General features: G+C 36.5%; 1 protein-coding gene and 1 long non-coding RNA gene across 2 annotated transcripts; one reads left to right on the forward strand and one right to left on the reverse strand.

Annotated features, from left to right (window-relative positions):
• Positions 1-12,306: 12,306 nt before the first annotated feature.
• Positions 12,307-14,632, forward strand: LOC149404606 (uncharacterized). Its single transcript, XM_089606474.1, has 5 exons — positions 12,307-12,413; positions 13,042-13,109; positions 13,276-13,418; positions 13,567-13,636; positions 14,209-14,632. Exons 2-5 carry the CDS (start codon positions 13,055-13,057, stop codon positions 14,403-14,405), a joined length of 465 nt encoding a protein of 154 aa, XP_089462600.1. The 5' UTR covers positions 12,307-12,413; positions 13,042-13,054; the 3' UTR covers positions 14,406-14,632.
• Positions 14,633-23,165: 8,533 nt separating this feature from the next.
• On the reverse strand, positions 23,166-24,534 carry LOC149404607 (uncharacterized). Its single transcript, XR_016295465.1, has 3 exons — positions 23,749-24,534; positions 23,332-23,632; positions 23,166-23,253 (listed from the first exon to the last, which is right to left on the reverse strand). It is a non-coding gene; the product is annotated as an uncharacterized LOC149404607 (long non-coding RNA).
• Positions 24,535-24,918: the final 384 nt, after the last annotated feature.

Raw genomic sequence — 24,918 nt, forward strand, 5'->3', positions numbered from 1 at the left:
TCTATTTTTACCCTTTTAGGTTTTGATAGTTTTCTTTTGGTGGCTCGGGAGAACTAAGTAATGGATTGAGAGAAGACCAATTCCTATAGTTAGCTTTATATAGACCCACCATCAGGGTACAATAGGAAAATTACCTTTTATTAATTAAAAATTAGAATTTATCTTATTTATTATTAAGCACTAAGTAATGGATTGAGAGAAGACCAATTCCTATAGTTAGCTTTATATAGACCCACCATCAGGGTACAATAGGAAAATTACCTTTTATTAATTAACCATTAGAATTTATCTTATTTATTATTAAACACTAACAGTTAATACAATTAGGCCACATTATTTCCCACATACAAAGCCCACTAATGGGCTTTAGGAAATATACGGTCTAACATTCTCTCACTTGGCACATTTGTCATACCATATGGCTTAATAGAAAAACATATGTGGGTATATCATAAGATAAATCCATCATTATATCAGTTACATCATAAAATATATATTAAGCATGAAAAATCAATAAGGTTAACAGCGGTTGTACGTCAGTATGTCGAAATCGCTCCTCCCGCTAAGAGGAACAAATAGCCAAAAGTAGACCTTTTATAATCAATGCATCCGGAAAAATCTGAATCTGAATATTCAACCACCTCAAGGTGTGATCAGATCTCTTATAAGTGAGTATATGATATTTCGCTCCTTGCAGATACCTCAGTACTTTCTTTGTAGCTTTTCAATGATCTATTTCTGGATTACTTTGATATCTGCCCAGCATTCCGACAACAAAACCAATGTCTGGTCTGGTACAAGTCTGTGCGTACATCAAGCTTCGAATGTAGAGGCATAATGAATTTGTTCCATTTGTTTGCGTTCCAGTACATTCTTTGGAAATTTGATTGATGCTAAATTTATATCCCTTCTGAATTGGAACAACACATGCAGAGCACTTGTCCATTTTGAATCTCTCACGAACTTTATTCATGTATGTTTTCCGAGACAATCTCAACCATCCTTGTGATCTACCACGAGATATCTCTATTCCGATCACATAGCTTGCCTCACCCATATCTTTCATTTCAAAGTCTTAGAGAGAAACTCATTGGTTTGACGTAATAAACCAATATCATTAGTAGCAAGCAAGATGTCGTCAACATATAAAACCATAATTATAAACTTACTCCCACTGATCTAAGATCAGATATATACATCGATCAACGATGTCTTCTTTAAATCCAAAAGATGTGATGTTAGCGTTGAACTTAAGGTACCATTGTCGGGAAGCTTGTTTAAGTCCGTATACAGACTTTTTCAATTAACAAACCATGCGTTCCTTTCCGTCAACCTCAAAACCTTCAGGTTGATCCATGAAGACTTCGTCATCTAAATTCTCATTCAGAAAGGTAGTTTTCACATCCATTTAATGGAGCACTTGTAACGACCCAATTTTTTTTAAGTCGTTATCCAATCATAAAAGCTTAAAATTTATTTTCATACTTGTCAATCATTTTGTTGTTGAAAAACTAGAGCTGAAACAAATATTTGTTCCCAACTAAATATTTTAACTGTGGAGTATCATAATATAAATAAATACAAAAATATTTCTTCATAGCTAGAATAATTATTTGACTTCAAGAGGTTCTAAATATAAAGAAACATACTTAACACATTTATAACAATAACTTGGCAGCGGAAAACATTTTTAGCATAGCGGTATCCATTCCCACCCTTCACTCTTGTTGCCACCACGATACTAACTCGAAGTCATCTTGTTTGTGTATATCCTACAATGCGAACAAAGATACATATACAAACAAGTGAGCTAAAGCTAAGTAAAGTTCATGTAAAACTCACAAAATATTTTTCTAGATAATAATAAATAAATACTACAAAGTTCTATTAAGTCTTATTATCAACGTGATACATATCTTGTTACTTTATTCATGATTTTCGGAGACCCGTAGTGATCGTATCGTATCGTTCGCACTGAGACTTATGGAAACAATGCAGCCAAATATTATTGATTCCGCCCTCCTTGAACATGTACGACTCATCTTATAGAGACATAAACGTCTACGAGGTGGGTCGCAAGAACTTACCCTGACGTAGACCGATACGTCACCTACTTAAATTTTTTCACTTGCATACTTATTAAATTATTTACATGGTAGAATTCATGAAATAAAAATAGGTCTAAAACCTGCTTGATAATTCTTAGAGCAAAGTGACAAAAATTAAACGTACTTTTCTACATAATAAATCATAATTCAAAAATACCATAAGATAACTTAAGAAAACATAGACATACATATATAACATGCAAACAATCATACATCATACAAAGTCATATAAATAAATAACATTAATATATAATATTATTATGAACTAATTCGTATTGTAGTGAGATGAACTCACCTCTCAGTTTCAAGATACCCAGCACTCGAATTAGGAATCCGACTCTTTCTCGAACCCATAGGAAATCAACTTATGAGCTTCTATAATCTATCCTTACAAATCTAAGCTTAAGGGATAAAAGACCTATAAGAATATTAAAGCTCTAAGAACGATCTAAAGCTCGGAAAAACGTGATGCATATCAAAAATATAATTTGAAAGTTTGTAAAAACGTTGTTGGAAAAATTACTTTTAGAATGACCTATAGTCACACTTTTATTAATTACAGATAGCTCGTGGCTCTGAATTCAGTGATTCTTTTCGCAAAACAACAATAACATATGTACCTTTAAAATGACATATTAAACTTAACTTTACAATCTGTAAACGTTCCCAAAATTAGTTTTAAGTTCATTGGACAGAACTGTCCGATTAAAAAAATAGTTCTGGCAAACAATTTTTCAAATGCTTGTTAGAACTTTTTAGAACTTATTTTCTGAAAATTATTTTTGAAACATTTAAAAAACATAATAGAAATAGTACAAAAAATATGTGTTAATGTGCAATAATTAATATAACTAGTTTAAATATTATACTCCATGGTTCGACATCAGATGCATAATGAAGACAAAGTAATAAGAAGTCATTGTCTCGTAAGCTGAACATCAGATGCATAATGAAGACAAAGTAATAAGAAGTCATTGTCTCGTAAGCTGAACTTGCTTCACCATTTTGGTTATGAGTAGTTTCATCATCAATGATGTTTAATAACACTTCACATGTTTCACTAAACATTTTAATCATACTAAAATATATTTAAAGTGAGAAGTCCAACCTGTATCACCCGGCCTTTGCAAAGAACCTATCTGGTTAAGGCCTTTCCCACTTTCAAGCTCTTCAATATCAAGCAAATATGAAATATTTGAGGCATGAGCATCTTTAAGTTGATCATTTCTCTTACATGATGCACTCACAATATTGACAATAAAATTAAGCTTAGTAAAGAAAAAAACTCACATGATAGATTTCCTTGGACGTCGCAGCTAGTGATAATTGCAGGCGATGGACAAAACAATGAAAATAATAAGCATATGGGCATTGATTTGAAACTAAGGCTTGCAAACCATTCCATTCTCCACGCATGTTACTTGCACCATCATAACCTTGTCCTTGTATAGATTGCACATCAAGACCATAACGAGTGAGCATCGAGAAAATACCATCTTTCAAGCCAATGCTTTAGTATCTTTGACATGAAGCAAACCAAAAACGTACTCTTATATGAAACGATCCTTGCCAAAAAATCACAATACAAGTGACATTTTCTCCCTTTTAGATTCATCTCTAGCTTCGTCCACAATTATACAATACTTCGCACAACCAATCTCTTCCCGGATATACTTTTTTGCTTTACTTACCAAGATCTGTAATATTTGCTTTTGTATCTTCGGTGATGTATACCAAGCGTTTCGTGGAGCTTTATCCAAAATGTTTGCTACATCATATCATTTAAAGCTGCAGAATATCTCAACAATTCTAAAAAGTTTCCGCGATTTCTTGATGTGCTAGACTCATCATGAGCTCTAAATGAGCATGCCTGTTATACAAGCGCCACTTAGCTACTTCAATGGAGGTTTTAAGATGAAGTCTATTATCTACTATATCTTGTGATGTAAAATCATCAAACCTCTCTGAAATATGAAAAGACTGATTCAAGAGATCTAACAAGGTATGTTGTGCCTTTTAATGAGGAGAATTATGATCTTTTCCGACATATGCACCAGTGATCAAATTTTTCCCTCCCATTTTACTCCACTTCTGAAACCCATTAACTGTGAATGGATTGGATCCTGATGGCCCATATCTTTATGAAATAAGAAGCACAATAGACAAAATATATCATCTAGAATATTCCAAACATGATGAAAAACGGGTAAACATAGATGACTGGAAACTTCGAGAATATTTTTCACCTGATTTTGGATACATAGAAAGTATAAGCTGGTATGGTCCATTCTTAATATAAGCTCCTCGAACTTTGTCACGCTTATAGAATGGATACTTCCATATTTATGATCGTAAACCTGGATCACGTTCTAATTTATCGATATCAAATTCGGCAACAACTTCAACTCTTTGCAATTTTGAAGCATGATCCCCAGACTGTAATTGACTATATGAAGATGGAGATTCAATATTTTTTCTTTTGAAGAGCGAATGAATTGTGGGTGTTTTCATCTGAAAAAAAACATGATAAATTAAAAAAATACATATTGAATAAAATATAATAATGCACATGTATAGATCCTCAAATTCGTTTGAAGCTAAAAGAAATTTAAGAAGTAATATTATGTGATACATAAATGTAGTTGCTTCACCCGACAAAGTAATTTGTTCAACAAATTAAAAAAAAAGTACAATAGAATAAAGTTGATTGATTCACCTGACAAAATACGCAGGTATGACTCTAGACTTCTCATTATTTTTTAATTAAAAAATATACTAAAGAATTAAATCAGTAAAAGAAAAAAAATTACAAGTTTGATTGGTTTGCAGCAGTGCGACAAGCTTTAGAAGGGACAAAGCGGCAGGCTGTGGAAGCGACAATGCAGCGCAAGAAGATTAAAAAAGAAACTTACTCTAAAGTTTTGATGCTTTCTGTTGTCTAGTGGATTTGGTTGAGTGAGTTCTGGTTATTTGCTGAAGTTTTTGGTTTTGTTGCTTACTGAGTGTTTTGCCTACAAAAAACCAAAGGGGGGTAGGTTTGTTACTAAGGATTCGTTGTTTTTGTTATTTGGCAAAACTGATTCTCTAGGTTGTTGGAACATCTGTACTGTGACATGTGTTGTCTAAATTTTGCGTCAGATTCAGTCATTTGATAGGGTTTCTCTACGTTGTTAGAAAACCCTAGCAAAGGACTCTTAGCTGGGTCTGCGTCATATAAAAGTAATGTTTACCCTCTTGAGTTTAGTTACACACTTAGGGTTTGTGTGAGAGTTGCTGAGCCCAAAACACATTCATGATTGCCCGGAATTGTACTTTTTCTACCAGTTAGTGAAGTTCCCTTTCCACCGAGAGCATCATCTTCCTAAAAGTAGACACGATTGGTTGAATTGGGATACCAATTCCTTGTCTCTTGATTTACAATTTTTATTGTCATTTTAATCTGGTAAATTGTCTAGTGTTGTTTAACTTGGTTTAACATCAATAAGAGACATCAAGAAAACAGTGAATACACTTTTTCAAAAAGTAACATTGATAAGTTGATAACACTAATATAAATGGTCCCACTACAATAGGCGGGTCTCACTTGTATTTCAGCTTGAATTTGGATAAACGCAACCAAAACAAATTAAAATTTTGTTTCCATATGCCAAAAAATGGTATTAAAATTATGTTATGGTACTTTTCCTTAGCCATTTCACTAACTCCTTTTATAAGTGCCTTGAAACTATTGCATTTTAATAAATAGTTGTCTTTTAGACTCTGCTTATAAACAATTATGGGGCGTTTGAAAAATGAATTTATAACAGATAATGAGTATGTGACGACCATTTAAAACTCGTGAACACTACCAACACTCTATTTGTTCAAAGCTCTCATACAACCATCCGATAAAAAGTAATATATTCGTCTAATTTCAAACAATCACAAATGTGGAGATAAAAAAAATCCAACATAAAATTAAACGTGACAAACAAAGATTAATTGCTCTTATTCATAAGAAAAAAAAAATTGTCAAACAAATCAAAAGTAATTAAGAAATCAAGCTGAACATTGAAAATTCATAAACCATTCTCAAACTGTTTCCAGCTTACTCTTCACTCTCTTAAACTCAGTGTCTTGTGTCTGGATACAGTTTATATCATATATAAGACCCAAAGTGAGGTCGTCAATAGTCTTTTGCAAAAACTCGGCGTGTTAACTATAAATACCCGAGCTACTAGCTTCGCATTTGCCTATATTCTTATATGGTATCAATGTGGTTTGCTCTTCTTTTTTAATTTATTCTCGTTATGTAAATCCTACTGCGAGTTCTTCTTTTATAGTGGTGACTAACTTGATTTGATACGCCAAAAAAAACAACATTATTATCTTAATACTATCTATAATTATCGATAATAAGCATAAATCACTTACCTCGTCATTCTTGGAAATCCATCTACCTAACAGGTCATTCAAAACATTATTGTAGTATGTCCATTTCATCTTCCTAGGAATTTTATGCTCAATAGTCATTTTCGTGAATCCTTGCAATAAGAATTCAGGTATAACTTCAAACACTCAAAGCTTCCTGATTTCTTCATTGAATTGCGTAGGGTCTCGAAACTAAACAAATGTACTATGCAAATAACTCATCATCGTTAGCTAGCAAGAGATGTTCATCTTTCTTGTTGGTATTTGCCTGTTTTGGCAGTATCATTGTTTCAAGAACTGTCAATTTGCTAGCTCTATGTGTTCTTCATCTGCCACGTCAATCTTTGAATCCAGCAATCCCACCAAATGACTATCTCTCTTTGTTCCCTTTTTGGTAAAGTAGCTTTCCTCCAAGCTGTTGATTATTAGTGGTCTGCCTCGAGCTCTTGGAATTGGCTCGCATTTTAAACATATTATTACATGAAATAATTGATCAATCACTTCTTAATACTACATATTATTAGTTATTATACATTATTATTTCATTGTATCCATAAAACATAATTCATGAATACATTGTTATGTCACTACTACAAATTTCATTTTCTGGTGCGGAAGGGTATCCGGTTCGACATATTGCACCTAAATGGGAATTGGGTGCGACATGTCGCATCACATATCTTTCCAGAAACCAAAAATTTCGCTCATTTTAAGTGGTATCGGGTGCGACATGTCGCACCCAATACTATCCGGTGCGACATATCGCACCTAAAACTTTTAAAAAATTTAGGCGGGCTTAAAATTCATCCTCTTATTTTTACTGTCCTGAATAGAAAAGTTTTTTTTAGTATCCGGTGTGACATGTCGCACCCAATATGAGCAACAGGTGCCACATGTCGCACATGAAAATATTAGGTTAAAATTATAAAATACCTCTCCCTTTTCTTCCTTTTCACGCCTCTCTCATTCTCTTTCACGCCTCTCTCTCTCTCTCTCTCTCTCTCTCTCTCTCTCTCTCTCTCTCTCCTCTGCCGTCCATCCTCCATGCCAAATCCCTTCCTCCTTGCTGCCCTCCTCCTCGTCACCGTCTCTCCTCCTCGCAGCCGAGCCTAAGTAAGCTCTCTCACTCTCTTTCTCTCTAGCTAACTCACTTTCTTTCTCGGATTAGTCGGCCGACGACCTCAACCCCGGCAACCGAGCACCTACGCCGAGCACCTCCACCGTCCAAGACCGCGAGGGTCGTGTCTGCCCCGTCACAACGCCTCCTCCCTCGCCGGGCCTCAGCCCTCGACCCTCGTTTCTAATCTATAAATTTGTAAAATTTATTTATTTTTAATTAAAATAACGTATTAGGTGTGACATGTCGCACATAATGCTCATTTTTTTAGATTTTCTGAAGCCAAATAGGTGCGACTTTGGGTGCGGGTGCGACATTTCGTACCGAAAAGTGTTGCACCTAATATGTGATACTTTTAGGTGCGACATGTTGCACCCGAAGCCTTTAACGATGGACTTTTGGGTGCGACAATGTTGCACCTAAAGTCGCACCCGAAGAACTTTCGTACATAATAAGCACAACTATGGTACCACCAATGTCAATCCATAACTCTTTTTATTTATTGCTTTCCACGATGCATGACAAGCAAGTATATCAGATGCTTAGGAAATTTTTTCTCTTCCAAATTATATACATGTCCGAATGGTCCATTTCTGAATAGTATTTTTTACTCTCATTCTTTAATCCAGCAACGATGTGGTCCATTACATCAAACTTTGAATGCGATATGATATTTTGTTTTGGATCCCAATTATTTTCAAGCACAACCCAATCTTCAGTATGACTAAGATTTAATAGATAATTTTAATATGTATTAATAAAAATTAACACCAGTTAATAACAATTATAAATTTCCAATGATATCTAAAATTTAACTATTATAGCTATGATTCTAATAATAAAAAAATAGAAAATGAAAACATACCTCTGCAACAATAAATTTCAACCAATTTTTTAGGTCTCAACCCAGAACCTTTATTCGCAATTCATTTTGTCCCCATGTTCAACAATTCAAGACTTATATTGATCAGAAAAAAAAAAAAAAAGGTTAATAGGCATTATATTATTTGTTATTATCCAAGACCATATTCATTAACATTTTGAGTATCTATCAAAATCGTCTACAAAATCCATATCAATTATTTCGTATGACCAACGTGCATGAACTTATTTAGAGATTTATTATATTTTTAGAGCCATTCGAAACAAAATATACATATATATATATATATATATATATATATATTCATTATTAATACTTGAATAATTTTTTATCTGAACACCATGGAAATCTAGCTTTCATAATCCATTGTCAATACACGAATTTTTAATCAGTATATTATTACCTTTGATATGCAGCTTCGTGTTGGCCATCTTCTTCCTTCTTCAAACTCTTTTTTTTAGTTCCTCGAGCTCTTGATTCTGCGAGATGTTTTCGAGAACATCAATTTTTGGATAAATTATAAGAAATCCCCATGTAATCCGGGCTCGGCAACAAAGTGACCGATCATTTAAAAAAAAAATCCAACTCGTCATTTCAAAAAAATCCACGAAAAATTATATGAACTCTAGTTTTCCTCGATTTTTGCCCCTTCCGTCAACTTAATCAGTTACCATCCATCAAATGTGCACGTTTTAGGCATGTGAGGGCCCAGCTTCAGGTATAATTGTACTTTTACCATTTGGAGTTGATATCCATTTCTGAAATATGTTTATATCAATTTAAAATTGTTAAAATTGTTTAAATATTAATTAAATCGTAAAATATATAAAGGATAAATTGATACCCAAAACTCAAAACCTAAGTCAAATATCTGAATCTCGAAATCTAGGGTTTCGGCGATGATGGTGAAATCTTCGTGGAATCCTCCGCGACCGTCGAATCCAAGCATTCTAGGTTTTCAAACAAAGTCTCCAGCCAAAAAGAAGAAGAAGAAAGGCCAGGCTCAGAAAAGAAGTCTCTAAAATGGTGGTACACTTTATGGGTCTAGTAAATTCACCTTCCAAGTTCACCATGTGGGTAGAATAGAAGAGACTAATCAATGGTTGTCCTACGTGGACAGTAAAGTAGACTACATAGACCACGTCGACATTGATCGTCTGTTTCTGTTGGATCTCGACAAGATTTTGAAGAAACATCGTTGATATTTTGGTGGAACAGTCTGTTACGTGGAACTGGAAGGGTCAACGGAGCTTTTCTACATTGACTCAGATGAGAGTTTGATGATAGTGCTTGGAGATTTGATTAAGGAGACTTTTGAAGTGCCTCTATTTTTGTGATTACCATGTCACTGCTCCCATTCCCTTTGAAGAAGAGCCTATTGTTTTGCTATTACCATCATCACAGCCAATGATTGAAGACCAGGTTTTCGAAGTTAGTCAAGTTGAAGATCATGTACCTATAGAGCAGTTTGAGGAGAGTCAAACTGCATTTGAGGAGAGCGAACATGTTCTGCATCAAAGTGAACCTGATTTGGGAGATAGTCATCTTGTATTGGAAGAGAAACACAGAGTGATTAAAAAGAATCAAGCCGTGAATGAAGACAGCCAACCACAAGATAGTCAACTACTGAATAGATAGTCAACCTCAAGATAATCAACTACTGAATGAAGACAATCAACCACAAGATAGTCAACTACCGAATGAAGACAGTCAACCACAAGATGGTCAACTATTGAATTAAGATAGTCAACACAAGAGAGTCAACCAGAGATTCCATTTCAACACAGTCAACCACAAGAGAGTCAACCAGACCTGGGATAGAGTCAACCATAAGAAGAAGACCCTGAAGACGCCGACGAGGGTGAGAAAGACAGTGATTATGAGAATAGTGAAGATGTCTTCATGGTGAAATGGTCAGAGACTTGCGATTATTTGGGTGTATTATATTGTGTAATATTTTGTGTATTAAACTTGTTGGTAAATTATGGTGTGATCTATTGTGTATCAAACTTGCTAACATAGTGTATTAGATTAGGTGCACCAACCTCACCCCACCGTTTTGTGTATCAGACTTAGGAATATGTATTTATATGTGAACCAAACCTATCCTTTTGTGTATCAAACAATTTGGTTGATTGCAATCACAAGCATATTTGGTCTTAAATTTAAAAGCTCTTAAGCTATTTATAACTTGAATTCTCATTTTCAAAGGATAAACATAACATAGGTACAATATTGAAGAAGGCAAAACCAATACAAACGAACGCATAACACTGACATAACACGGGATCAAAAACATAACACATGCATAACACAAGAGAATTCTCATTGGATTTCCATAACATTCACACATACAACAACTCACAAAAGAACGACTACAAAAACAACCAGTGAGGTTATTTAAACAAGATAACCAATACAAAACCAATCACAATTACAATCAAATAAATTTTAATTTTCTTGGCTTCCTCTCTTATCCTCTTGCTCATTTTCTTCAGCTCAATTTGAACTCCGTCATCATCGGGCTTTCTTTGGCATTTTGATATTCAGTCTATCTTCGAGTTTATTTATTTTCTTCAGCAATCCGAGAATGATTTGGACACACCTTTTACATATCTGTGGATCAATCCACTCTAACATTCCACTACTTCTTTCACCTCTATTGCAAGTAAAGAAATACAGGCGATGACGAAGACCACACTGTGATGATATGAACAAAGACGAAGATACAAAAATGAAAGAAACACAGACGAAGAACATGGACAAAAGAAACACTTACCTTACATGTTGAACACCCATAACCCTTTGTCCTAGACTGCGACACGTCTACGAAATCCGCTCGACACATAATACAACACAATAACACCGAGGTCTCCAACGATTGTTGACAAACTTCGTATCATCGACTTGGGGTGTGAAACCACTACTAGAAGACAACGACATTGCCACCACTCCGAGATCTAGGGTTCCACAAGGTTGAATCGTGAAAAAATTGGGTCTAGGATTCGGAATTGGGGAAGGTTTGGGCGTTAGGAAATAATTTTGGACAATTTATCGTGCATTTTTTAAATGATTTTATTTAATAATTTGATAGGAAATCGTATTTATTAGGTTTACACGGAGGGTAAAAACATAAGTTTCCTAAGTTGAACCCTCGCGCGCCTAAAACGTGCACATTTGATGGATGGTAACTGATTAAAGTTGACAGAAGGAGCAAAAATCGAAGAAAACCAGAGTTCAAATAATTTTTTTATGGATTTTTTTTAAATGATGGGGCACTTTGTTACCGAGCCCAGAGTACAGGAGGGTTTCTTGTAATTTTTACCGATTTCAAAACTGGTTAACCAGTTTTAAAGATGTTACAATTATCCAAATCGGTTATCCGGTTCAAATCGGTTAACCGATTAAATCGGTTATCCGATTTTAAAACGGCGTATCCGGTTTTAAAACTGGATAAAAAAATCGGTCGAATTTTTTTATTTTCAAAACCGATAACCGAACCGATTCTGAAATTCGGTTTCGGTTAACCGAATCGAATTTTCGATTTGATGATGTGGCACCAAATTTCGGTTCCGAATCAATTCGGTTATCGGTTATTGGTTTAAACAATTTTCGGTCAATTTTTGTACAAAAATTGTCTAGACTGTTATTAAATTGCAATTTCAAGTTTAGAAATGGCCACTACTCTGTCCTTTGTTTATTGTAAGGGCAAAATCGAAATATCCCAAGACTTCAGGCGTGAACCAAAAAAAAAAAAAAAAACTATTAAATCGAAAAATAAAATATTTGTATATCTTCAATGAACTCCCAATTGGAGCCAGCCGGCGAATCTTCTTCTCCACAAGCACTATTTCTCCGTCGTTAATCGCCGCCGCTCCTTTCAACGCTGCCGGAGGTTTTTTTCTTCCCTTAATTCTCTCGCGTAGCTTTGAACTTCTGGTCTATGATAAACTTTAAACTCTTATACACATGGTTGCTGCGATACAATTATAGACGATGTACGAAAGGTTTTTGCTTGTTTCTCTGTTATCACTGCAAATTTTGAAACGTTTTTGGTTTCAGAAAGCTCTGAGATCACCTTTTCCTGATTCTAAATTATATTAATGGATACGGTTGTGTGATTGTCACTTGTAGTTAAATAATTCATATCCTTTTCTGATTAGCGATGGTGATTAAAGAACTGAATTGTCACTTCACAAAAGCAACCTTATTGCTTCTCTTGTTTAGTCGTTATAAGGTCATAAAGTTTTGACCGCCATGTGTTTGATAGTATGCCTTAGATAGATATAATGTTTTGCATTCTAGGGATGAGAAAAAGGACTTAAGATTCCCTAGACTCTGATTAGAACAAGCCTCTAAGGTGATGAGTTCTAGCCAGTTGGTAGACAATCTAATCCCTTTTCAGTTTCAGGGATGATTATTTGCGCTGTCTCATAAGAAGTTTCTCTGTTTTCCCTTCGGTAAATTCATTCTCTATATATATTCTACGAGAATTTGATCAAATTTTTCTTTCTATTTTTCAGGTGTCTGTTCAAGATGTTCATTCTCCCTGGAGCCCCCACTATTGTTAACTCACCACGGTTACAACCATGTAAGCTTTGTTTATGTCTTTATTTTTAATTTCTTTCGTGTCTTTTATTTATTTTGAATCCAGAAATTAGTGTTTCATTAGCACAAGCTCTTTTGCTGCCAATTTCAGGTGACTTGTTCATTCAGACAACTTAACATATAACCGTTTTCTTGTAACTTGTGTTTAGCTAGAGGCAAACTTAACCCGGAAAGTGTATGCCGTTTCACTTCACTAGAATCGGATAAGCAAAGATCGTACTTATGGAGAGCAAATCCAGCCCTTCAGTCCACTCGAAGACGGTCTAGTATTCTCATATGTGCTTCGGCTTTGGTAAAGCTCTTCTCTTCCTGTAGTCAGGCGAAAGTCTTACCAGTTTTTATTCTTCAAAGGGACTCAAAATAAAGCCTATGGTCTTCTTTTATACAGCTTTCTGATTGTTTTTGTGGTCAATTATATTTTCTCGCTCTTGTTTTTTCAGAATGCTAGATGTGCCTCGGAGCAAACCCAGACTGTAACGCGGAAAGCCCCAACGATGACCCATATGCCAAGTAAATTCCATCTCTATGATTAATTATAGCATCTCTGATGGGAATACTATTTTTTTATACAGTTTTAGGCAAATTCGGTAATCAACAAAAACGATTTATTTGGCTAACCGCGGTTAACCGATACTAAAAAATATTTTGTTGTGGTGAACCAGATCAGCATCATCACTATTCCTAAAATAGATTTAAAATTTGAAATTAAATTTGAGATTCGGAAGTTCTACGCAAATTCGGTAATAAACAAAAACTATTTTTTTGGTTAACTGCGGTTAACCGATACTAAACAAATATTTTGTTGTGGTGAACCGGATCAGCATCTTCACTATTCCTACAATTCGTTTCAAATTTGAAATTAAACTTGGGATTCGGAAGTTCTAGAATGAGTGACACTACATTGTAGAATTCTTATTTATGTATTTAGAAATTTTATTGGTACAGTATCTACTAAATTGTGCATTGTTTTAGAACTACAATGGAGATAGCTCTTCACATTAAGTTGAAAGATCTCGCCGGGTGTCTATGCAATTTGATTTTCTTCCTCGAAATTTTATACAAGTTGCAATTGAATTACGCAGCGAAAGACAAGTTACCGGATCTTGACGACGGAGGGACGGGGTTACCGCCTCGTGACGACGGAGATGGGGGCGGCGGAGGCGGTGGTGGCGGTGGAAATTACTCCGGCGGCTTTTTCTTTTTTGGGTTCCTTGCTTTTCTCGGCTTCTTGAAAGATAAAGAGACCGAGGATCCTAATGAAAGGAGAAGGAGGAGATGAGGTATATGTGTTGAGTCCTGCCAAGTTTTGCTCAAATGCCTCAGTAACCGTAGTTGGCTTATGTAGTTGATGAGAGAAAAAAGTAGAGAGTTTGAGATTTTAATGGCTTGAGTTTCTTTGTACTCAACAACCTTGTATTAAATTTATTAAAGCATGTACAAAGAAGGCAAGGCAATGGTATTATCATGCTCTTCCTCAGTATAATTTTAATTAGATATATATATTTTTTAATCAAATAGCTCTACCGTTAGTTTTGATCCTGGTATATACACGATGGACTTGTAAAAGAGGATGTAATATGCTCGCGCACCTTTAACGTATGGATCGACGAGTAAGTTGCAAAATGACGGGATAAGTAGTTAAGTTTCACAGTTGGTATAGAACTAGTCAAACTGAAAATTTTATTAAAATTATATCATTAAAAATTTTTGTACTTTGTCCAAGGTAATTATGTGACTTAATTTAATTCGAAATACAATAAATAATTTTGATGTTCGCTCGACAACTTCTTTAATACTTTATTTTCATTGGTATTTTTATTTATTGTGTTAGGGTTCCGTCTCTAAATTTACTAATAATGAGACGTGTAATCCATAATCTTTATAAAACTCTTGTTATTTCATATCTCTTTTTAATGCGGGATTCCTAACATGCTCTCATAAGTTGACGGCTCTTTGCGTTCGCTTATCTTAGGGCAAATATTAATGATTGAACCGGATACCCGTTTGGGCTTAATAAGCTCTCATAAGTTTTATGACATTTCCATTAGTATGCCCAATGTGCAATGTCCATCTTACCCTTTTAAATTTAATTTCTTCTAATTTTTTTTCCTTTTCCTCTTTGTTCTCTTTCTATCTCTTCTCTCATCTTCTACGCCGATCCCATCTCCCTCATCATCCTTTCCTCCGCCGCCAGCTCTGCCCCCTTCCTCCACAGCCCCGCCACAGGCCGCCTCCACATGGACCATCTCCTTCAGTGTCGTCACCCTGTCGTCCGACCCAACCTCCATTGTCGCCACTCGCGGCTTCGGAGTCGTCGGAATCTGCACCAATACGATGAGGCCTCCGCCAATGGCGAGGAACAGACTCATCACGTCCAAAAACCACGCTCTGCCTTCACTCTCTACGGTTACATCCACGCACATGTTAGTTTTTGATTTAGTACTTTTTTTAAGACTAGAACTCACCCACGACAGTTACAAATATTATAGACATACATGTCTCTAAGTACACAAGTTTGTAGACATACATATCTACAATTATCAAAATTCATATTAGAAATTTGTAGACATATGTCTACAATAATTGAAATTGTAGACGTTGTTGATGTCGTTTCCGAGCCTCAACAATCACGAAGAAAACATAAAGGAATTGAGTGTCTTCGATTTAATTTATGATGTGGATCTCAAAAATTCGTTGTATAGAAACAAATATTGATTATTTATAAGAATGTATGCGAAAATAAAATAAGAAAGTAAGCGATTTTATTGATATTTTGTAATGCAAATGCCAAGCGCAACAATTCAGAAGTGACTGACGAGCTCGAAGATACAATAGAGAGAGAGAGAGAGAGAGAGAGAGAGAGAGAGAGAGAGATGTAAGCCATCATAGGATCAAAAGCCTCTAAATTTTCTCAAAAGAAGAGAATTTATACTACGACAAGGTTTCATATCTCCGAAGACACGTGCTGGCGACTGTTATCGGTCCGTTACGCGCCTCCCAAAAAGTGACTAGTCCGACCGGCTTGCTCACTTGGCTGACTGGTCCGTCCGGCCATATGCTCCCATGGTCGACTTGTCAGACCGGCCTACTCACTTGGTCGATCAAAACTCGTCCGTGCGGCCATTCAGCGCAGATATAAGCACCAAACAGCTCCAAGGCACACCTTCCCATGTCTATAAATATAGACATCGACACCGAACTTCATGTAACAAATTTTTGAGCCCCGAGTTCGTGGTGATCCTTGACGAAGGTGCACCGAGTTCATAAATGGATTTGTGCCAAGCCCAAATATTTCTTCAAGTATTTACGTCAATGAATAACAAATGACGAGTATTACGAGTCTTTTTGTAGAATGGACTTCGTTGATTATCGGGCTCGACATCCCAATGTCATTTTGTTAGAGAGAGCCGAACTCTATCCCCACAGATGTACTTGTCTGTAATTAAAGAAATTGGAGATATACATGTCTATAATTATCAAATCTTAAATTTGTAGACATACGATTGATATGAGCTAAGACAAAAAAAACATTTCATCCAAAAGAGAAAATGATTTAAAAAAACCTTTTGGTTCCAAAAGATGAAGGAAAGAAATCACGTGAGGCTCGCCAATTTTCGTGTTTTTTGGATTTTTTTGTGATATTTTTCTGAATGAAACATGTTTATCTATGTTGTGCGGTTCACGTATGATTTTTTCAATTTTTTTAAGAGATTCCGAAAATTGAAGTTTTAAATAGTTTAGATTTATGTTCATAATGTTCCGAAAATTGAATACGATACTAGAAATTTGAAATGTTTGGTTCCATAAAATTGAAATAATGATGATAATGTCGTAGAATTGTTAGTTGATATTTACTAATTTGTGGAAGAAATTATTGTTCAAGGATTGTAGGTAAAGAACGATGGCAGATGAAGGCGGACGAAAGCATTGTACGAAAGTAGCCGGGAGCCTTAATCATTTCACATGCAACTATTGTGGAGTGATAACAAGAGGAGGATGTGTGACACGTATGAAACTTCACTTGAGTGAAAATGACTTGAAGAAGAACGTGAAGAGGTGTGAGAAGTGTCCTCCAGAAGTTAGAGAATAGATGAGGTTGTTGCTACATGAGGCTGAAATGAAGAAAAAATAAACAAATTGTTGAGGAGACAATTCAGAGAGAGATGTGTATGACTCTTAGTCCAGTTGATGAAGAAGGAGGCTTTGATGTTGACAGAGCGTGAACTATACAAGACAATGAAGATAAGTCGTCAAGAAGCTGCCGCGGCAAATTAGAGAAGTCGACAATGAAGAAGTCGTCAAGAAGCTGCCGCGGAAAATTAGAGAAGTCGACAATGAAGAAGTCGTCAAGAAGCTGCCTCGTCAATCACAATGTGATTTGGGAAGGGCGGTTTCAACAGATGCCCATCTCTTTATCAATCAGATAGTGCGCGGTAGGAAATGCTTCATCTGGAGGCAAATACTTCACTTAAAAAGCGTTTGGGTAACATTATGAGTCGTTTCTTCATTCATGAGAGTATGGTGGCAAACAAAATGAAGTCTCATAATTTTCAGAATATGAAGCACGAAGCGTCAATTTTAGGTAAGAGAACTTGTAAAATTATTAGGTGAATTATGATTATTTGATTGACGAGTTTCTGATGATTGGATTACGTAAAATTTGTTTGTTTACGGGTCATGGTATCCCTTTACCTTCTCTGTACGAGATTCAAAACACGTACCTGAAAGAAGAGGTGACAGATGCACATCCGTACGTTGATAGTCAACGACCAATATGGCAAGAGTATGAGTACACCATAATGTATGATTGTTGGACTGGACCAACTCGATTGAGCATCATCAATGTCATGGTCTACTCAGCAGGTAAGACTGTTTTGTTGAAGTCTATCGACACGTCTGACAAGATAAAAAATTAGGATTACATTTATACAATAATGGCTGAGATGGTGAAAGAGGTCAGACAACAAAATGTGATCCAAGTTGTGACCGATAACAGATCGGCATATAAAAAGGCCGGTAAAAAGTTGATGCAGAAATTTAATTTGTATTGGACACCATGTGCTGCTCATTGCATGGACTTGATGTTGAAAGATATGTTGGAATTGATCTAGGGTTTAAGAAAAAGTTTAACGCTTCGTTAAGCGGCGGAATTTTAAAAATTTTCTTTTTCAAGTAAAACAGTTTTTACTAACCTAGACAAAGTGCTAGCACATGTAAATAAAACTAATATGAGCATGATAAATTTACTAACCTCTTTAGAAGCTTGAACGTTGATGAGCCTTCGGAAGGTTGAAAACGTTCGTCTCCCTCGCAGCACGTCTCTCTTTCTTTCCTCGGCAACTCGAGCAACCACGAAAGTTTCTATCACTAAATCACTCGAAATAAAAGGAATTAGTGTGTGGGCACTTTTAAACACTACGACTTAAGAACGAGTCTTGAAGTCGCAGAGCTAAACTCTAGGTCAAATGAGGACCTAGGTGCCAAAACAATAAAACGAAATTGACTAGAGAGAGAGAGGAGAGGGGTGGCCAAGTCTAGAGAGAGAAGCTCTCAATCTCTAAAACTTTGGATGGATGAAATGTGTGGAATGAGGCTCCTATTTATAGGAGAGGTCTCACCTTCAATAAGGTAGTTTCCTCTTCTATAGAATATCACATATTCATGAGCCAATTTCCCCTTTTTTTCTTGAGATACTCGGCCAACATAGGCTTCATTAAGCCTTGGATTTGTTTCCTATTTTGTTCCATGCCTTGCCTTTGACTCTGTCTTGGCCGAATTCCCTTAAGCATCCTCATGCAAATTTGTTTCTTCTTTTTCTTTTGGCAAGTATCTTGATACATTTATGCATAAAATATTCTCTCTTTCTCTTGGGTATGTTGGGCGCCTATTTCATCTAGAAAAGGCTTCTAGAAACTTTTCCATTTGTTCATGACAACATGAAAAAGGCCCATTAAGATTCAATAAAATTCTTATGAAATGAAATTAATCCACAAGGCCCAATAAGACTAATATTGGCCGAGTGAAACATGTCATTAAATGACCTTGTCAAAAAATTTATTGACATTCATTTCATCCTATGTCTCAAAAGATAAAAATACCCTTTTGACAATTTTCGTTCTTGTTTTGACTTAGCTTCCAGTTTAACTATTCCTACTCGATGTGATTCGTGACAGTGACCTCATGGATCCAAATGAACAAAGCTTGAGCTAAAATACTTGGACTCAAAAGTTCACAAACATTTTCCAAGTTCAGCTTAATGTCAGCTGACTCCACTAAAGAGTTAACACTGAAAATCTCTCGGTTCAAATGAATTTATTTTCTACTCAAGAATTCAACCTAATTGTAATGAGTGGATCCACATAATATTATCAGTGTTTACCCTTCATGAATATCATCAGCTAGTCGGGATTTACAAAATTACCATTTTACCCTTCTAGCTGTTATTTCCTCAACTCCTTTATCGCTTGTGAATAAGTTAGAAACAATGTATTGACGAGGAGCTAACAAGTCACATTGTTTCATCCAAAAGAGTCAAGACTCAATTTGGACACTGGCCAGTTCATTTATTCACACTCCAAGGAACAAAGCATGAGGTGATATACATTGCATTTCAGCAATCTTGTACATGAATTACATATCTATGAGATCTTCACAAAGTTACTCATGACATTCTCACAACTTAGTACTTCACCAATAGGCCTTGTTCGGAATCACATAGTGAGTCCGAACTCTGACTTTCTCAAATGAGAATACTAAGGTGTGAAATGACATGTCTCATTTCAGGATTAAGGTAAGCACGATGCAATTCATACGTAGTGACTTCGAGACATAAGAGGTTAAATGGTTTGTTCTTATCTTGTCTCTAGAAGTGCACTGGTCAATTCAGTACCTTCGGAAGATACCTAGAAGAACTATAGAGTCTCCAACTCTCAATGCCTCATAACCAAACATCATAGATTCTTCTAACAATCATACTGAGGTCAATAGTCTCTTCGTAAGTTGTTTAGTTTGTTTATGGACTAAAGACTAATGTTTTATCATAAAGCTTCAAACAGACACGGAAGAATGAATGAACGTTTCAACTTTTTATTAATGAATAAGCAATTACAAGCAAGAGTCTTCATGAGACTTTATTACATCAAATGTACAAAATAAAGATTACAACTCTTCTTGTGGGCACCATTGACAACAAGATATTGGTAAGAGAGATACTATCTCACTGGTCGTGAAGGATGCAAGGAAAATTACCAAATTCATCTACAACCACGGGATGGTGTTTTCGAAGATGAGAAAGAAATTTGAAGGTGAGATTATGTTCGCCACCAACTACTTAGCCCTTACAAGCTTAAGGGGCAATAATGGAGGGTTGAGAAAAATGTTCACTTTTGGTTGGTGGGAGACGGCCACATTCCGTATTACTTCGGTCGGAAGATTTGTCGAAACAAAAGTACTCGACTAAACGTTTTGGTTACCCCTTGACAGAGTATGTGTTCAAGCCCATGTATACTACTATACGCTTCATGGATATAGAAGTCATCCCAACCTTAGGTACGTGTTTAAAATTAGTATGTTTTGAATTTTTTAGGTGTGCTTTACCACGTGTTCAACTTGATGAAGGCAAATTCGAAAAGATTCCAAACAAGAAATGAGTTGTGGATATTGCGATTGAGAAGTGGGAGAGACAACTTTGTCACCCATTACACGAGACAAGCTATTACCTAAATCCGAGGTATCAATACAATCCGAACATCATGATGAAGCCAGAGCATGTCACTACTGTGACTACCATATTTAAGACCTTGCATCCACATGATGATTGATCTACCTACGTTTATTAAAATTGTACATGTTTTATTGACATTGTATTATTCAAACTCAAAATTTGTAACGGACCTTATTTTTTAGATTATCCAATTTCGCGAGGCGAAGGGATTGTTCGGGAAAAAAGTGCGGTGGCTAACCGAGAGAAGATGGCCTCTGGTATGATTACCCAATTCATTTGGTTTACGTTTAATGGTATAGACATTCATTATAATTGTTTGATTATAAGACTTATTTTGTAGCTGAATGGTGGAGCATGTTCGTGATCGAGACGCCAACGTTAAGAAGGTTGGCCTTGCAAATCCTCTAGCAAACATCGTCATCATCGCTTGCGAAATAAATTAGAGCACTTTTTTGCTAGTCTACACCAAACAACGGATCCGTATTGCTTACAAAAGGTTGGAATAACTCGTCTTTTGTACATATAATATGAAGTTACAACTCCGAGACTGGAAAGAAAGGTACGAAAACAATAAGAGGCGAGATTCATTGGAAATCATAGAAACTTCAATGATAGCCATGGGGGACGATGTGGATTACAATATTATTATTGAATGGATTCAAAATAGTCCACCTTGATGATGAATCTCAACTACCCGAGCCACAAGTAGTTGCACAAGCTCAATTAGAAGATCAATGTCGAACGAGTATTGAGTGAGTGTAACTTCATCCGGCCATGACCTTGATGGTGGTGATGGTGGTCACTAGTACAAAATAGACCTTTGGGTGCGACTTTTTTCGCACCCAAAAGTCAATTTTCGCACCCAAAGATATCTTTAGGTGCGACTTTGGGTGCGATATTTCCGCACCCGAAAGTTCGCACCTAAAAGTCTTGGGTGCGAAAAGTCGCACCCAAAAGTCTTGACTTTCGGGTGCGACATTTCGGTGCGACTTTCCGCACCTAAAGTCGCACCTAAAATGTCACCAAAATCCGTGGAAAAGACGGGTAAAAGAGCATTGGGTGCGACTTTGTTGCACCCAATAGTCAAAAGTCGCACCCGATAGTCAGTTTTGGGGAAAAAAATAGTGCTTTAGACGTCGCTCTATTATAAAGTGACTTTAAATCTTTGAAAAATGTAATTGTTAACTGTGATTTAGTTGTCATCTGATTTGAAAGTGACTTTGATTCTTAATTTATTTATAAAATAAAATGCAATTAAATGACATTACTTGATTTAATTTAATGAAACCTGTTATAAGCAATTAAGCAATTAAAAATAAAAGGCTGAATGAAACTTGTTATATTGAATTGTTTAATTGAAAAATAAAAATTATACCTAAATGGTCCATAATACACATAATACACAGAATGATAAACTCGGCTCACTCCTCTATTAACCAAGTCTCTCATAACTCTAATGACCCGCCCAAAACGATATTTTTAACCAAGTCTAAGCTATGCACTAGCTTTATAAACTTGTTCGCTACTCTACCACAAATTCTCGCATAACCCCAATGACCCAGCTGAATTACATTTCTAGTAAATTACAAATATACCCGACGAATCCGTGGATACCTTGTGCAACACTCGAGACGAGATAACGGAGGTGGCTAATGTACCCCCACACTCCCAGAGAACGGAGAGATATCCGCGGTCGTGAAAATACTCCATCACCTCTTGAGGGTTCAAGATGTCGAACTCGACCACTTCGACTCATTTCGAGGCGAGAAGCTTCTGGAAGCTCCTCCGCGCTCCCCTCTGAGTCGCCACTATGGTGGGAGCCTCGGACATGTCCCACAGCTTCGCTTCCTCGGGAAGATGCAGGCTCTGACTCATCACTATCCGCATCGGCATATGCCCGCCTCCGTGCCTAGCCGTCAGCCTCGGATCTAAATCCAACACCACCAATGATCACACAAACATATATAATATAACGAATTAAAAAAAAAATTACTCCAATCTCCAACATTAGAATACAATGACGACTTCGCTAATCGCTGGGAAGTTAGTATGCAAAATGAGAACTAGATAAATAAAGATTCCGTGCAAGCACTGTACCTAATTCAATGGTCGTGGGTCAGCAGCTCAGAGTTTCACGCAGGGAAGATGGCATGTGTATTGAACCCTCTCTACCCCAAAAAAGACACCTAAACGAAAGTGCAAGTGTTATCACGAGAGTATAAAAAAAAAATTAAGAGTTAGCTCATTGTATGAAGAAGTGTAAATTGGACCTGAGCTCGCTATAGGAAGAAGAATAGAAAAAGAATGATTTTGATTACCTGCTCTTAAGGCTAAAACATAAGTGGGTTGTGGAGATGAGTTTGAACTTGCTAAAACCTTGTGGCTTGTGATAAGGGCGAGCAGGCTGAGTGGCATCCAAGGAAAACAACAACACATCAGAGAAAGATAAATAGCAGGCCAAAAAATGAGGCTGTTTATTTACCTTGATTCTCATTCCGGTATTCATGTATACAAGAGACAATACCTTTGCCGTACTTCGGGGCAGGAAACCTTAAACCAAGACAAATAAAAATGTTAGCATTTCGTTTCACAGATGCACTTTTTTTAAACTACAACTATGGAACTACAATAATACAATAGTGCTCATTGTTTTAAACTACAACAATACAACACTGCTCGTTTTATTAACATGATGGTTAAAAAATCAAAACCTCTAATTTTCTTTGGTGTCTTTTGTAGGGGTGGAGCGTGATGAAGAAGGCATCGACTCCATTCGTACGTACCTGAGACAGAACACATCATCTAATATGATTTTTAGGCACACAACAATCTTATCTTATTTCTAGTAAAGACAAACAAAGCCTATTCAATCTTATCATGTTTCGAGAATAAGCATTACCAGAGATGATATGGACTTCCACGGACTACGGAAAGTAAGATTCACCGCCACCCTTGGATCCCTTATTGTCTCTGTAACCTTGTTCACCCACGAAGGCACTGCCACAGAGCATCAAAAGCTCTTAATAAAAACAACACTACTGCTTTCATCTTCTTTCTTACAATCCATTTAAGCACTCTACAAAATAGCCTGTGATAAATCCCACTAAAAGCTACAGATTCATGTAAATCCAGCACATCTTGAGAATACAAAACGCACAAATTAACTCACATTCCTATACCTCAGATTTCACTCCGAAATCAAAACCCCCAAATCAAACTCTCAACCCTAACTTTCGAAATTCTTGGCTGAGAATGAAATCTCCTTACCTTGCTCGCGAAATCAACTCCCGGACGTTACTTCTCTCGCTCTCCGGCGTCTCCTCGTGGGCGGCGCGCTCAGCGGCTCGCGGCGGCGCTCGCTTCTTCTCAGCCCGCGCGCGCGTCCAGTGGCCCGGTCTCGGTGGCTGTCGGCCTCGCTCTTCCTCCGCGGGCTCACTCCCTCGCTCTCTTCCTCTCTCTCGGTCTCCATCGGCCGATACTCTTCTCTCGGCTCTCTATCTCTCTCTCATTCTCTCGGTCTCTCTCTTTCCCTTTCTCTCTTCTTTTCTTTTCTTCTTTCTTTTTTCCTTTCCCGATTCTTTGGTGAAAACAAATAAGAGGGAATCCCTAAAAAAAAAAACAAACAAATAAGAGGGAACAAAATCCCGCTAAATTTTTAGACCAAATGTTTTGGACTTTTGGGTGCGACAAAGTCGCACCCAAAAGTATGTTTTGGACTTTTGGGTGCGACTTTTCGCACCCAAATTTAAAAAAATCAGCGAAATTTTTTGTGCGACTTTAGTGACATTTGGGTGCGAAAAGTCGCACCCGAAAGTAATTTTGGTGCGACTTTTAGGTGCGAAAAGTCGCACCCAAAAGTCATCCGCACCGAAAAACTGTATTTGTTGTAGTGGGTGATAATGATGGTGGTGGTCATCCTTATGATCATTCGACTATGGAATCGGAATACCAAGCTATGCAAGATGAAGACCATGAAGCGCGCGATCCACTTGGAAGGTACTACTATATTTTGATATGTTTATTAATATGTTTTATGTATTCGATTGATTCTCATGCAAATTAATATGTC

This window comes from Urtica dioica, chromosome 2 (genome assembly GCF_054948205.1).
Source record: "Urtica dioica subsp. dioica isolate 48M chromosome 2, U.dioica_male_clone48M_v1_H2, whole genome shotgun sequence".
NCBI classification, from domain to species: Eukaryota; Viridiplantae; Streptophyta; class Magnoliopsida; order Rosales; family Urticaceae; genus Urtica; species Urtica dioica.